Source organism: Saccopteryx leptura, chromosome 1, assembly GCF_036850995.1.
Source record: "Saccopteryx leptura isolate mSacLep1 chromosome 1, mSacLep1_pri_phased_curated, whole genome shotgun sequence".
NCBI lineage: Eukaryota > Metazoa > Chordata > Mammalia > Chiroptera > Emballonuridae > Saccopteryx > Saccopteryx leptura.
Genome location: NC_089503.1, coordinates 392044301 through 392060130, shown reverse-complemented (window position 1 = coordinate 392060130; position 15830 = coordinate 392044301). Strand labels below are relative to the sequence as shown.

Genomic DNA, 15830 nt, shown 5'->3' with positions numbered 1-15830 from the left:
TTCTTTCTTCTGTTTCATTTGACCGTCTTCACCTCCGTGAGAGCGCGCCTAATCTACTCGTTTCTACTTCTCTCTCGTCTCCCTTGCTGTGCCAGTGCTATTTCCTCACCTCTGTCCCCAACACCGGCCAAATAAATGGTATTTTCAGTTTTCTTTCAAGCCTTCTCTACTTCCTTCTGTGTCTGTTTGGCACTTTTGTTCTATTTTATTTCCAAAAATAACAGCAAGGAGGGGGAGAGCTGAAACCCAGGTAAGTGCAGAAAGTCACACAAGAATATGGAGTTAGAACTAAAACTCTAGGTCCCTTGGCGCCTCAGGCAACCTCTCAAATACACCCTGTTGTATTTCCCAGTATAATCAGCACCTTAGGGAGAAAATGTAGCTTCGTCAGTCCTGGTATTTCTTTTACAGCTGCCACAAATCACAGGCAAACAAACACCTCAGAGACCAGAAAACCTCTTACTGCCCAGGCTGCCAGTTTTGACAATGGGGGCCTTGGCGCCATCTACTGGCAAAACTGTGGTATCGCGCATAGCATCCCTGATGTAAGACCTGAGGTCATCCATCAGTCCTGCACTCTGTTCTCAAAGAGAAATAATAATTATTTTTAAAAAGATAATTACTTTATTGTTACTAAGTATTTATATAATGATTATGATATTACAGGTGCCACTTAAGTTACACACATGGACTCATTTAATCCCTTTTTTTTTTTTTTTTTTTGTATTTTTCTGAAGCTGGAAACGGGAGAGACAGTCAGACTCCCGCATGCGCCCGACCGGGATCCACCCGGCACGCCCACCAGGGGGGACGCTCTGCCCACCAGGGGGCGATGCTCTGCCGCGACCAGAGCCACTCTAGCGCCTGGGGCAGAGGCCAAGGAGCCATCCCCAGCGCCCGGGCCATCTTTGCTCCAATGGAGCCTTGGCTGCGGGAGGGGAAGAGAGAGACAGAGAGGAAGGAGAGGGGGAGGGGTGGAGAAGCAAATGGGCGCTTCTCCTGTGTGCCCTGGCCGGGAATCGAACCCGGGTCCCCCCGCACGCCAGGCCTACGCTGTACCGCTGAGCCAACCGTCCAGGGCCTCATTTAATCCCTTTAACAACAGTAGGAAGCGTGTAGCATGATCTTTTCTCAGATACAGAAACTGCTTCAGTAGCAGCTTTAAACTGTCAGCAGTTTGGACGCAGGAGACCCTCACGTCTCCGTGCTGTGAACCCTACTTTTTGGCACAAGGGGTGTCTTCCCAGCCCAAGTAAGGAAATCTCAACCTCTCGATAAACTGGAGAAATTCATCCCAATCTGGAAACACGTCTAATTCGCTCCCCGGGAAGGAGGTTTGCTTCCCTGGAATAAGTTTATTGAATGACTCAGAGCATCGCTCAGACACGAGAAAGAACAGCCGCTTGAGAGAAGTTGTTACGGCTCACGGTGCGCGCGCCCTTAGCTCCGCCTCCCAGCGGACTTCCCACTCCCCCCACGGTGCGCGCGCCCCTAGCTCCGTCCTCCCAGCGGACTTCCCACTCCCCCCCACGGTGCGCGCGCCCCTAGCTCCGCCTCCCAGCGGACTTCCCACTCCCCCCCACGGTGCGCGCGCCCCTAGCTCCGCCTCCCAGAGGACTTCCCACTCCCCCCACGGTGCGCGCACCCCTAGCTCCGCCTCCCAGCAGACTTCCCACTCCCCCAAGGTACGAGCCAGCACATGGCAGACAACCGGCATCCAGTTAATCCTGTAAACTAATGCACGAGTGACTATTTCTCAGGAACGTGGAAAAGGATCTGTGTCCTAACCCCACCGGCGCTGTTCCCAGCGTTTCCATGGCAATGGCACCAATTCAAACTCTCTTTAGGGACACGCTAAGAAAAAGGAAAAAATCCTAGCTTTATTCCCATCTCAACACAAAGTAGCTTTTTTTTCTTTTTTTGATTTGTTTTTAGACAGGAGAGAGAGACAGATGGAAGGAGGAGCAGGAATCATCAACTCTCATATATGCCTGACCAGGAAAGCCCTGGGTTTTGAACCGGCAACCTCCGCGTTCCCAAATCAATGTTTTATCCACGGTGCCACCACAGGTCAGGCTCAACACGGAGTGGTTTTGGCTCAGCCTTCACCCTGCCGTCAGCACAGAGCATCAGCTCAGCTCTGTCTTAATCCTAATCTCCCTTCCAGCCATCCATGGACTAATCTTATTATCTCTTCAGCCTCATTATGTGACTGTGTCCTGATCTCAATGGAGACCTCCATTTCATATGTAATCATCCTAATCGCACCCTATAAATAATGCTGACCTTAATCCCACTTCTCAGATCACTTCTGTAATCCCTTTTCTCCCACGACCGCCTCTGTCTCCGTGCTCCCACTGACCTCAAAACCTCTATCGTGTCGCCTGTTTATCGGCTGCCTGAGCCCCGAGGCCCTGGGTCCCTATCAAGTCCTTTCTGCACAGGCTCTACGGGAAATATGACACCTAATGAAAGGATATCATAGACTGTGTCACAGTAAAACCTGATTTAAAAAATAAAGGATTTTGTTTATTGATTTCACAAAGAGATATGGGGCCGGGGAGTAAGAGTATCAAGTCAGAGTTGTTTCACTTTACTTTCTCATTGGCTGCTCATCATACCTTAACCAGGGAAGCCCAGGGTTTTGAATGGGCGACCTCGCTGTTACAGGCTGACGCTTTATTCACTGAGTCATCACAGGCCAAGCAGAGACCAGATCTGTGGAATAAATGACTTAACACCAGCTTTAGATCTAAAATGTCATTTCAAACTAATTCCATGTGGACAGTTATTTACTGGATGCTCTAGGAACAAATCCAACATCAGGTTACTTAACCTCAATCCTCAGTGTGCTTGAGGAAGATACAGATGTTCAGAGATGTGCGTATTTCCAGCACAAGTAACAGTTACGTAGCTGCTTTGGGAGCAAATAAGAGACCAGAGGCTCACAGGATAAAAGAATACAGTGTGTGGGCCCTGGTCAGTTGGCTCAGTGGTAGAGCGTTGGCCTGGCATGTTTAAGTCCTGGGTTTGATTCCCAGTCAGGGCACACAGGAGAAGCGCCCATCTGCTTCTCCACCCTTCCTCTTCTCCTTTCTCTCTCTCTCTCTCTTCCCCTCCCACAGCCAAGGCTCCATTGGAGCAAAGTTGGCCCAGGCGCTGAGGATGGCTCCATGGCCATAGCCTCAGGTGCTCGAATGGCTCCAGTTGCAGCAGAGCAATGCTCCAGATGGGCAGAGCATCGCCCCCGGGTGGGCATGCTGGGTGGATCCCAGTTGGGCGCATGCAGGAGTCTGTCTGTCTCCCCACTTCTCACTTCAGAAAAAAAGAATACAGTTTATGATTGGCTGGTGTAGAGATAACAGGGCTCTTGCTAGAGGTTCAAACTATGGCTGAAGGAACAAAATTAATGAGATATTTACTTATTAACTGTGTAGAAAGTGTTAAAGCAGTTGAGCATAAGAATGGGAAGATGTGGGGAAGGAGATATACCAGTGAAGCTGGAGAAATAACATCCCAAGAAAAATACATTTGATACAAAACAGGTTTGTGAGCTAGTCTGGATGAACAGCCACAAGTGGAAGTCATTTAGCCTGTTAGCCAACATAGAAATTGCTTAGCCTGACCAGGAGGTGGCACAGTGGATAGAGCATTGGACTGGGACGCAAAGGACCCAGGTTTGAAACTCTGAGGTCACCAGCTTGAGTGCAGGTTCATCCGGCTCAAGTGCAGGCTCACCAGCTTGAGTGCAGGGTCACCGGCTTGAGTGTGGGGTCATACACATGACCCCATGGTCACTGGCTTGATGCCCAAGGTTGTTGGCTTGAGCAAGGGGTCACTCGCTCTGCTGGAGCCCCCCCAGTCAAGGCGCATATGAGAAAGCAATCAATGAACAACAAAATGGACAAAGGAGCCGCAACAAAGAACTGATGCTTTTCATCTCTCTCCCTTCCTGTCTGTGTCCATCCCTATCTGTACCTGTCACAAAAAAAAAAAAAAGAGAGAGAGAGAGAGAGATTGCTTAGCCTAGGGCCTGTCAGACTACAAGAAAAATAAGTAACAAAGACCGCAGAAATAAGAATAGCATACCGTAAGAGTCACAGATGTACAGCCTCCACCCCTGCATACCAAGATAACCGACTGACACACAGCGTTAAGGATTTTCAGCCCATAAAGTAAACGAGGCCCTGGCTGGTGGCTCAGTGGATAGAGCATCAGCCTGGCGTATGGACATTCCCGGGTTCAATTCCCAGTCAGGGCACACATGAGAAGCAACCGTCTACTTCTCTTCCCCTCCCTCTCCCCCTTCTCACCCTATTTCCGCAGTAGCCCGATGGGTTTGAGCGTCACCCTGGATGCTGAGGACAGCTCCTGAGCCTGTGATTTGTCTTTCTGCATCTAGATGACATACCCTGGGAGTGACAGAGTAATCCCCCTTTTCCAGACCCCTCAAGGCAAACCCACGACTCCAGAGCAGACCACAGGACCCTCATTGTCACCTTGCTCCCCAAATACCGTCTCTACGCGCTGGAAATGGGAGTTGTTAGCTCTCCTGCACCGCCTGACCAGGAGGTGGCCTGGTAGACAGAGCATCAGCCTCAGGTGCCGAGAATAGCTCAGCTGATTTGAGCATCGGCCCCAGATGGGGGCTGCTGGGTGGATCCCAGTCAGGGCGCATGTGGGAGTCTGACTCACTATCTCCCCTCCTCTCATAAAAAAAGAAAAGAAAAAAATGAGTGCCAAAGGGAAAAAGGAAAGTCGAGCTTCAAAACAAGCACTTCTCCAAGAGAACACAAAGAATTATGAGAGTCCCAGACGAGTCTCCTTGTTTATTTTTTTCCCATTGGCCATTTTAATACTTTCTCTCATCTGGCTAGCAAGTCCTCCCGAGACGCCCCGAGTTGTTAGAGGAGGACTTCCCCATGGGGAGCACTTCCTTAGGGGCCCTCTCCCTCACTGTCTATTAGCAGTCACCATCTTTCCAGTGTGGTTCTCAGCTCCTGGGAAGGAGAGTCCTCGCATCTACTCAACCACGTGCTCCGGGGCCCCGACACGTGTGCGTCACCGTGAGAGAAGTCACGGAACAGTGGCGACCGTGGCTAGCATCTACCCAGCACACTCCACGGGCCCAGAACCACCCTCCGCACCGTCCCTGCGTCTGCCCTAGGGAGTAAGGCGGCCCGAGGGTCGTGGGAGATGACCTCTATGATCGCCACCAGTAGGAACTTAGAAACAGGTCACACAAGGTTTTCGCACGTGGTGGAATCTGACACTGTGGCCCTCGGACTCCACGCGTCAAACCTCCAATGTCATCACTCACTAACTTCAGCCTTGTGTCCTGCTTTGCCCAGCTAAGCCCTGGCAGGGTTAATTAAACCCCTCTCCCCCACCCTCCCTCCCCTCCGTGTCTGGCCAGTACAGTCCCGTGAAGCCCTCCGAGTCTGCGCTTACACTGAGCCCGCCCTGTTCACAGTGAGGGACAGGTGCTAAGACACGCTGTTCACTGGTTTATTGAGATTCAGCAGGGAGGCCTTCCCGAAAGGACACCACGGTGTGACAGGGACACCACCTCCCGCCCCGGGGGTCCATCTGTCCGTCCATCTCGACAGTCAGGAGTGACTTCCTTTGGTCAAGATTCTCACCAACCACCCACTGAATGCAGCTCTCAAACCTGCCCCCCACTTCCTCTCCTTCAATCACCCCATGAAAACCAAAACCCGAGGGGGCGGGCAGCCTTGGGCGCCGGCGCAGGGAAGGGAGGGGTGTGTGCGGTGAGGCCGCCCGGGAGCCGGGGGGCAGCGCCAGGGAGGCACCAACGACAGTGTGAAGTAGTGACATCAACTCGTCCCGACGAAGAAGAGAGGAACCGGCCTGGTTCCTGAGCGCGGGCGGCTCAGAGAACCCCAGGGTCACGCGGAGGAGCTGTATTTACAAGGGACAGGAGGGGCCGGCGCGTTTGTTCCTCCGTCGGGGGGGAAGGGGGGCAGGGAGCCCCGCTTCTCCCTGCCCCCTCCCTATGGCCGCCCCCCCCCCCCCCACACACACACGCCCTTCACTTGTACAGCAAATGGACCCGACTGCCGTCACAGCTGAGCCGGTCGGGGAGCTCCGGGGGGACCCTGGGCAGGCTCCCCGAGGGGTCTGGGGGTGTCGGAGGGGGCCGCCGGGAGCGGAGCTGCTGGCGAGACTGGAGCTGGTGGCGCAGTTCGGAGACGCGCTCCTCTTTCTGGAGGAAGAAAGATGGTGGGGAGCGCAGGAGAAGGGAAGTCGTGGAGGGAGGGAGGGAGGGAGGGGCCAGGGCAGGAAACACGGGGGCGGGCGGACAAAGAAAAGACCGTGAGGAATCCAGAAAGAACATGGAAAGCCAACAGTGCGTGGAAGGGGCGGCGGTTGGAGGAAACGATCGGAGAAATAAAGGGGAGAGAAGGCCAGCGCGCGCGGCCTCCAAGAACTCATAGGGACCGGTGCCAGCCCAGCCTGAGCGCGCCCCGCTGCGTCCCCGCGCAGCCCGGGCCGGTGGGCGCTGTGGGCACCTGCGCGCGTCCCCTTCGCAGGAGGCCAAGGGCTCAGCGCTGCTCCGCAGAGCCCCTCCCAGCGAGTGAGGCCCCCTCCCGGCGAGTGAGGCCCACGCTAGCTCTCACCTGGCTCGGCCCTTACCCTCCCTAGCCTTCTGCACTCATTCACCCCCTGGCCTGGCCTGGCCTGGCCTGGCCTGTCCTGGCCTGGGACCCCGCCCCGCTCCCCGCGCCAGCACACCTCCGCAATGATTTTCTCCAGCTCCCGGTTCTCCTTCTCCAACAGCCGGGACTTCTCCTCCTCGTGGTTGTTGGTGGAGGACCCCGTCTTCATGGTGTCCTGAGCCTCGGACTGCCATTCCCCTCGGGTGATCAGCCGGCGCATCTGCGGGAGGGCGCCACGCGTCAGTGACCGGCCGAGGGTGGGTGGGAATGGGAAGGCATGAAAATAAAAGGAGCAAAGCTGAGCCCCAACTTAGGGAAAGGGGGAGGGGCAGGGGAGGGCGCAGACTCCGGGAAGACGGGGTGGAGGGGGGGAGAACTCCCCCGGAGGCTCACCTTGGGCAGGAAGAGCACCACCAGCGTGATGTAGGAGGAGAAGACGACGGCGAGAGAGGCGAAGGCGAAGGCCGCGTCCTGCTGGCTGGACAGGATCATGGTGACCGGGGCTGTGATGAGGCACAGGACCTAGGGCCACAGGGGTTAGGGAGTCCGGGATCTGCAGGCTCAGAGCCCTGGGGTGAGCTTGCCACTCGGAAAGGATCCGAGCTTGGGGTCATCCTCAACGCTAGCTTGTGAAGAATTGTAAAAAACAACAACAAACAAACGAAAAAAACCATCCCAGCTCCAGGTCCTACCGTCCCGCCAGGCGGGAGCTCCCAGGATCTCTGGACGCGCCATCCAGAGCCCCGGAGAGGCGACCCCTGGGCGCGTCTGGCGGGAAATCTGGACGCAGATTCCAGCCTGTGACCCAGACCGGCTTCCTCATCTACATGGCGGGGACTCCAGTGCCCATCTCGCTGGGTGGTTGTGTGAAGGGTAATAAGACAGTGTTTACGTGTGTTCATAGACTGGACAGTACTTTACAAACCCAAGGCATGAAAAACTCTCTAAGACTTCCACCCAGCTGACCCGAGAGCCAGCTCTGCCCCTGGCCCTGCCCAGCACCCCCACGTCAGGGCTGCTGCAGCCAGCCCCCGGGGTCCGTGCCAGGGTCCTGGAGCTCACCGCCACATTGTAGATGGCCCTGCCCAGCACCCCCACGTCAGGGCTGCTGCAGCCAGCCCCCGAGCCCCCGGGGTCCGTGCCAGGGTCCCGGAGCTCACCGCCACATTGTAGATGGCCCTGCCCAGCACCCCCACGTCAGGGCTGCTGCAGCCAGCCCCCGGGCCCCCGGGGTCCGTGCCAGGGTCCCGGAGCTCACCGCCACATTGTAGATGGCCATGCCCAGCACCCCCACGTCAGGGCTGCTGCAGCCAGCCCCCGGGGTCCGTGCCAGGGTCCCGGAGCTCACCGCCACATTGTAGATGGCCATGCCCACGGCCCGGTGGTCGTTGATCTTCTCGGTGGACACGCTCTTGGTCTCATAGGCAAGGAAGATGCCCAGCAGCAGCAGCAACCCCTTGAAGCCGTAGAAAACGCCTGGGACAGCAGGGAAGGGTCACCGGGCACCAGGACCTCCATGTCCCCCTTCACGCCTCTTCCCTGGGCCAGTCACCCACCACTGCTCTTTCTCAGAGCTCCACGATGAGGTGGGAGCCTCCCCTTCCAACCAAACCCTGTGACTGAGGGCCCCTCCCTGTCCACTGCCTCCAGTGCTCCCCACCTCACCCCTCCCTCCTGAGACTGGGAGTCACGTCCCCCAGGAAGATGAAAGTCGTGAACAGCGCGCTGTGAGGCAGGCAAGGGCCAGGGCCGTCCACATCGCCTCACCCCTCACCCCTCACCCTCCAGGCGGGAAGCCAGCTTCCAGACAAAGGGTTAGGTCTGCCATGTGTGGCCATAGATCAGAGTGATGTTAAAAAGGCCAGAGGGCCTGCCTGACCAGGTGGTGGCGCAGTGGATAGATCGTCGGACTGGGATGCCAAGGACGCAGGTTCGAGACCCCGAGGTTGCCAGCTTGAGCGCGGGCTCATCTGGTTTGAGCAAGAGCCCACCAGCTTGAACCCAAGGTCGCTGGCTCCAGCAAGGGGTTACTCGGTCAAGGCACATATGAGAAAGCAATCAATGAACAACTAAGCTGATGCAATGCGCAATGAAAAACTAATGATTGATGCTTCTCATCTCTCTCCATTCCTGTCTGTCCCTGTCTATCCCTCTCTGACTCTCTGTCTCTGTAAAAAAAAAAAAAAAAAAGGCCAGAGGGCCTGACCAGGCAGTGGTGCAGTGGATAGAGCATCGGACTGGGATGTGGAAGGACCCAGGTTCGAGACCCCAAGGTCACCAGCTTGAGCGCGGACTCATCTGGTTTGAGCAAAAGCTCACCAGCTTGAACCCAAGGTCGCTGGCTTGAGCAAGGGGTTACTTGGTCTGCTGAAGGCCCACGGTCAAGGCACATATGAGAAAACAATCAATGAACAACTAAGGTGTAGCAATGTGCAACGAAAAACTGGTGATTGATGCTTCTCAACTCTCCATTCCTGTCTGTCTGTCCCTATCTATCCCTCTCTCTGACTCTCTCTGTCCCTGTAAAAACAAATAATAAATAAATAAGAGGGGCCTGAACTCACGCCCTCGCAGCCTGCCCTTACTCTACGGGGCTGTCCAGACACAAACGGTGCCAGGTCTGAGGACGGGACACTCCCACTGGCCCCTGTCTCTGCTGAACAGGAGCTGTGCCTTGTCCCGCCACCGTCCCCCACGCCCAGGGAAGACGAGTGTCACCCCTGCCACCGTCCCCCACGCCCAGGGAAGATGAGTGTCACGACAGAGAAGAACATTGGAACGGGGGTGACCTGAGACCTCCACCTCTATTTCCAAACTCTCATCCCACCAACCCGTGTCCCCAACCCACCGAGCCACGTGTTCATCTTCACGGAGCTGCAGTGCTCCAGCTGGGGCAGTATGGACACGTCGATATCTTCCTTCGGTTCCTCCTTGGCAAAGGTCTGAGGGAGAAATGAGGCCACCGCATGGTGGTCGTCCATCACGCCTGGGCCCCTCCCTCTGCTCAGTCCCTGACCCCCTGACTGTGCTCCCCTCTTTCCTGAGACTCCAAGGACAGAGGCCAAATCCCACGCCAGGCCTGGAACGGTTGGCCCTGAACACCTTGGGAATGAATGGCGTCTCCCTCTTCCCAGGATGCCTGCGAAGTCTACGCCTTCCCAGACAGACCCCGCCACTTCCGTCCCTCGGCTGAACCCAGGGGCCCCTTGTGGGGTGGGGGCTCCCCCGGGAGGGAGGAGGAGCTCCAATATGGAAGGTAGGGAAGCCATCTCCTGCGGGCGGGCGGCGTCCTCCTCCAGGCCACACGCGGCCTCGAGGGAAGGCCGTGTGTGACCGCTCAGCCTCCCGACCCCGAGCCGTACCTCAATGGTCCGGTGCAAGGGGTCTACAATCTGCCAGATGGAGAAAAAGACGATGTCGATGCCCACCAGCAGGCCCACCGTGGCGTACAGCTTCCAGGGCTCCAGAGTCTGGGTCGGCACGGAGGGGAGGCGTGTCGGGAAGTCGCCGAAGCCCGAGAGCCAGGGCGGGGGGGTGGGGGGCAAGCAGCTCACCTTCCTCCACTCTTTCTTCTCCTCCTTCTTTGTGAAGACCGTGTGGACCCACCAGATCTTGGTGAACATGGAGCCGTAGCCTAGACTGAAGCCCAGGCCCAAGAGCCAGAGGCGAGCCTAGGGAAGGAGAGAACAGCAGAGTGTGCAGGGCAGGGCGGAGCCGCAGGGAGCAGAGGACCGTGCAGGGAGCACGCAGCCCACAGGGGGCGGGGACGGGACCTGCAGGGAGCACGTGGCGGGGGGGGTGGGGGTGGGGGGCGGGACCTGCAGGGAGCACGCGGCCCGGGGGGGGGGGGGGGCGGGACCTGCAGGGAGCACGCGGCCCGCAGGGGGTGGGGGCGGGACCTGCAGGGAGCACGCGGCCTGCAGGGGGTGGGGGCGGGACCTGCAGGGAGCACGCGGCCCGCAGGGGGGGGGGGGGCGGGACCTGCAGGGAGCACGCGGTCCGCGGGGGGGGGGGGGGGGGGGGGGGGGGGGGACCTGCAGGGAGCACGCGGCGGGGGGGGGGAGGGGGCGGGACCTGCGGGGAGCACACGGCCCGCAGGGGGTGGGGGGGGCGGGACCTGCAGGGAGCACGCGGTCCGCAGGGGGTGGGGGGGGGGAGGGGGCGGGACCTGCAGGGAGCACGCGGCGGGGGGGGGGAGGGGGCGGGACCTGCGGGGAGCACACGGCCCGCAGGGGGTGGGGGGGGCGGGACCTGCGGGGAGCACGCGGCCCGCAGGGGGCGGCCGGGCTTCTCCCCTCCATCTTACACTTGGCTACCCGGTGACCTTGCCTAAACCTCCTGACTGTCATGGCCACTCACTTCCCACTGCCCCCAGTGCCTGCACGTGGCCATGCCCACAGGTCGCACCTGGACACCTCACTCAGGATGCAGCAGGGGACCCCTCACCACGCGGTCTCACTGCCTTCCGGGCCCGGCTCCCTGGTCCTCACCTGCCACCTGCCCACCCTCCAGCCACCTGTGCGCACCGCTCCCTCCTGGTCCGCTACTGTCTTCTCTGTCTTTGTCAGCCACACAATGTTCCCTTTATCCTCGATTCTCCAGTGGACAAAAGTCCCACGCAGCTTTCAGTATCCCAACGCCACCTCCTTTTCTGAAGTCCGCCCAGACCCTCTGAGCTGCTCTCATTGGCCCCAGAGCGCCTTGCACGTGCGCAGACCCCTCTCCTGACACGGGTCACACCGCACCACGCTAACCACCCGCCTCTCCTGACACGGGTCACGCCACACCACGCTAACCACCCGCCTCTCCTGACACGGGTCACACCGCACCACGCTAACCACCTGCCTCTCCTGACACGGGTCACGCCACACCACGGCTGACCACCTGCCTCTCCTGACACGGGTCACGCCGCACCACGCTGACCACCCGCCTCTCCTGACACCGGTCACACCGCACCACGCTAACCACCCGCCTCTCCTGACACCGGTCACACCGCACCACGCTGACCACCCGCCTCTCCTGACACGGGTCACGCCGCACCACGCTGACCACCCGCCTCTCCTGACACGGGTCACGCCGCACCACGCTGACCACCCGCCTCTCCTGACACGGGTCACGCCGCACCACGCTGACCACCCGCCTCTCCTGACACGGGTCACGCCGCACCACGCTGACCACCCGCCTCTCCTGACACGGGTCACACCGCACTACGCTGACCACCTGCCTCTCCTGACACGGGTCACACCGCACTACGCTGACCACCTGCCTCTCCTGACACGGGTCACACCGCACCACGCTGACCACCTGCCTCTCCTGACACCGGTCACACCGCACCACACTAACCACCTGCCTCTCCTGACACCGGTCACACCGCACCACACTAACCACCTGCCTCCCCTGACACGGGTCACACCGCAACACGTTGACCACCTGCCTCCCCTGACACGGGTCACACCGCACCACGCTGACCACCTGCCTCTCCTGACACGGGTCACATCGCACCACGCTGACCACCTGCCTCTCCTGACACTGGTCACATCGCACCACGCTGACCACCTGCCTCCCCTGACATGGGTCACACAGCACCACGCTGACCACCTGCCTCCTCTGACATGGGTCACGCCGCACCACGCTGACCACCTGCCTCCCCTGACATGGGTCACACAGCACCACGCTGACCACCTGCCTCCCCTGACACGGGTCACGCCGCACCACGCTGACCACCTGCCTCCCCTGACACGGGTCACGCCGCACCACGCTGACCACCTGCCTCCCCTGACACGGGTCACACAGCACCACGCTAACCACCCGCCTCTCCTGACACGAGTCACGCCGCACCACGCTGACACCCGCCTCCCCTGACACGGGTCACACTGCACCACGCTAACCACCTGCCTCCCCTGACACGGGTCACGCCGCACCACGCTGACCACCTGCCTCCCCTGACACGGGTCACACAGCACCACGCTAACCACCCGCCTCTCCTGACACGAGTCACGCCGCACCACGCTGACACCCGCCTCCCCTGACACGGGTCACACTGCACCACGCTAACCACCTGCCTCCCCTGACACGGGTCACACTGCACCACGCTAACCATCTGCCTCTCCTGACATGGGTCACACCGCACCACGCTGACCACCTGCCTCTCCTGACACGGGTCACACCACGCTAACCACCTGCCTCCCCTGACACGGGTCATGCCGCACCACGCTAACCACCTGCCTCCCCTGACACGGGTCACGCCGCACCACGCTAACCATCTGCCTCCCCCTCCGCATTCTAGGCCCACTGGACGCACACCACCCCTGACGACCCGGGGGTGTGTGTCTGTGCACAGGTGCCCTGTGCAGAAATGCATGATGGAGACCAGCACTGGGCAGACAAAGGAAAGGGGAGGCAGAGGGTGGGCAGGGGAAACGATGGGCATTTCCCACCAGCATAACAGAGAACCACACAAATACCACTGTTGGAACCACGGCCCCAGAATCTTCCCCGTGCCGAGAGCCCCGTAGGACCTCTTCCCTGTGCAACAGCAGTGTCTTCCCACCGCGATGCCGGCTGTCGGTTCAGATTTCTGCCTCCGCCCTCCCAACCCCAACTACGAAGGCGTCCACAGTAAACCCGGTTCCCGTTCTCAGCTCCCGCACCAGAGACAAGCCACCCTTGTCACGGGTCCTCTGTGCAGAAACCTTTCTTCCTCTCGAAAGCCCCCTCCCCTTCTCCGCAAGGCGTGCCCTGGGCAACCTCGGGGCCCGCCAGTGAATTACAGAATGGCAGCCAGTGAATTACAGAATGGGAGCCAGTGAATTACATACAGAAAGAGAACATCTGGAGACACAGACAGGAGGGGACAGAGCCACAGACCAGGGCGGCGGTGCCGTCTCGGAGGGGGGCCCCCGAGGGGGCGTGACGGCCACATTCGGCCCGGGCCCTGCCCACCCGGTCCTCACCTGGCAGACGAAGGGGAACTGGCCTCTCCCGATGTGGTAACCGTCCAGCCCCAGGGGGAAGACCGCCGCCAACGCCAGCGAGCAGCCCACAGCTGTCAGGTTGTTGAGGTTGGGCTGTGAGTTCTGGATGTAACTAGGGCAGAGGGGCGGGAGGGGAAGGAGAGGGAAGAGAGCAGAGTCACCCTCTCCCGCAGGGAGGCTGGGCCGTCCCAACGCCACAGGACAGAGGAGGCCAGGCCCCCCGCAGTGGGCAGCAGGGCCCTGAGAGAAAGCCGACTGCCCGGGGCTTCCCGGCTCAGACCCCCCCCCCACACACACACACAGGACGCTCTCTACTCAGAGCCCTGCGCTGTGTTGCCCGCTCCCAAAGGATTTTTTATATTTCTCAGCTGCTTTGGAGCAGGGACAGGCATTCCACCTGGTTTCCCCCGTGTTCTCAGTGATCACTGAGAAAGCAGGAAGGCAGAGTGAAAACCCCCATGGCCCCGGGCCTCGGAGTTGCTAAGGTTTGATTCCCACTCCCTTCAACGGTCATTATCTCAGAGAGACAGACAGGACAGAAAAAAAAATAATAATAAGTCAGGCCCTGGCCGGTTGGCTCTGTGGTAGAGCATCAGCCCGGTGTGTGGATGTCCTGGGTTCGATTCCTGGTCAGGGCACACAGGAGAAGTGACCATCTGCTTTTCCACCCCTCCCCTTCTCTCTCTTTCTCTCTTCTTCTCCCGCAGCCATAACTCAATTGGTTTCAGCCCTGGGTGCTGAGGATGGCTCCATGGCCTCTGCCTCAGGTGCTAAAAATAGCTCAGTTGTCCAACAAGGTAGCAACGGCCCTAGATGGGCAGAACATCGCCGTTCAGTGGGCGTGCCAGGTGAATGCCGGTTGGGGCACATGCGGGAGTGTCTGTCTCTCTGCCTCCCCTCCTCTCATTTAATAAAATAAATTTTTTTAAAAAAATGTAGGAAGAAACCCTTACCGGACATGGGAGTTGTAGATGTTAAAGGACAGACAGACAACAGCTAGGACAATGCCCAGGCTGGAGAGAACCGAGACAGAGATGAAGAGTTTCTGCGACAGGAAGCGGAACGTCTTGATGACCAGGGTCTGGTCGGCAGGGGGGGACCCTCCTGTGGCACAGGGGGAGGGGCAGAGGGGGAAGAGAGAGGAAGGAGGACAGAGGAGTGAAGGTGGGATGGGGAAGGCGGTGGGCAGAGCTGCTGGTGGGCGCTCGTTCGCGTCTCTGGGGGTGAGGACAGGAGGGCCGTGTCCACCCGGAGCCGCACGGCTGCCCGAGCACGGCCCTCAGGGGGCAGGAAGAAACGCAATCAGAAAACAGAGCCACGTCCTGTCTAGAGGCCGGCGAGGGCTGAGGGCCATCACCCTAGTTCTAGTTTCTGTTGTCGTTATTGTTCTGTTTTTGTCTTGCAGGGAAAAAAAAAAAAATAACGGGAAGGGGAAGAAGGGGCGTAGCTGAGAAGCAGAGGAGGCTCCTTAGAACCCAAATCAAAAATGGCAACAAAGCCTGATCAGGTGGTGGCGCAGTGGATAGAGCGCCGGACTGAGACGCGGAAGACCCAGGTTCGGTTCAAGACCCCGAGGTCACCAGCTTGAGCGTGGGTTCACTTGGTTTGAGCAAGGCTCACCAGCTTGCGCCCAAGGTCACTGGCTCGAGCAAAGGGTCATTCGGTCTGCTGTAGCCCCACGGTCAAGGCACATATGAGAAAGCAATCGATGAACAACTAAAGTGCCACAACAAAAAACTGATGATTAATGCTTCCCATCTCTCTCCGTTCCTGTCTGTCTGTCCCTGTCTATCCCTCTCTGACTCTCTCATAAAAAAATAAAAAAATAAAAATAAAAAAAAAACCTGAAAAAAAAAAAAAGGTGCCTCCAGGTATCTGGTCTGACCTCCTCTAACTTTAGGAAAAGAAGAAACAAAGTAATATCCCCAGGGTGATATTCCCAAAGGTGCTTTCCAAGCTATCATTAAAAGGAAGCTCAGTGTTCGCTTGGGCAGCACATATACTAAAAGGAAGCTTCAATTTGTCAGAGTTGGGGGGGGGGCTAATTTCAATTTGCTCAGCTTGGGAGAAAGTGTAATTTAGGCCATGAAACATTTATAGCGGTAGAGAACACTGCCCTAAATTCAAATGATAAAGCAGTTTGGAGCCCCAGCCGCCACAGGAGCGGCCGGAGGAC

The 15830-nt window shown here is 58.4% G+C and overlaps 1 protein-coding gene across 2 annotated transcripts in view; it reads right to left on the bottom strand.

The window, feature by feature from the left end:
* Positions 1 to 5487: 5487 nt before the first annotated feature.
* Positions 5488 to 15830, bottom strand: part of GABBR1 (gamma-aminobutyric acid type B receptor subunit 1) — a 35663-nt gene continuing 25320 nt past the window's right edge. For both annotated transcript variants that reach the window (XM_066359979.1, XM_066359980.1), the window contains 9 exons: positions 14608 to 14758; positions 13634 to 13766; positions 10235 to 10351; positions 10043 to 10150; positions 9529 to 9622; positions 8029 to 8156; positions 7074 to 7202; positions 6757 to 6900; positions 5488 to 6226 (listed from right to left, as the gene is read on the bottom strand). In XM_066359979.1, coding sequence (XP_066216076.1) covers positions 6053 to 6226; positions 6757 to 6900; positions 7074 to 7202; positions 8029 to 8156; positions 9529 to 9622; positions 10043 to 10150; positions 10235 to 10351; positions 13634 to 13766; positions 14608 to 14758 — 1178 coding nt within the window. In that variant the 3' untranslated portion in view covers positions 5488 to 6052. The remainder of the gene's footprint in view (positions 6227 to 6756; positions 6901 to 7073; positions 7203 to 8028; positions 8157 to 9528; positions 9623 to 10042; positions 10151 to 10234; positions 10352 to 13633; positions 13767 to 14607; positions 14759 to 15830) is intronic.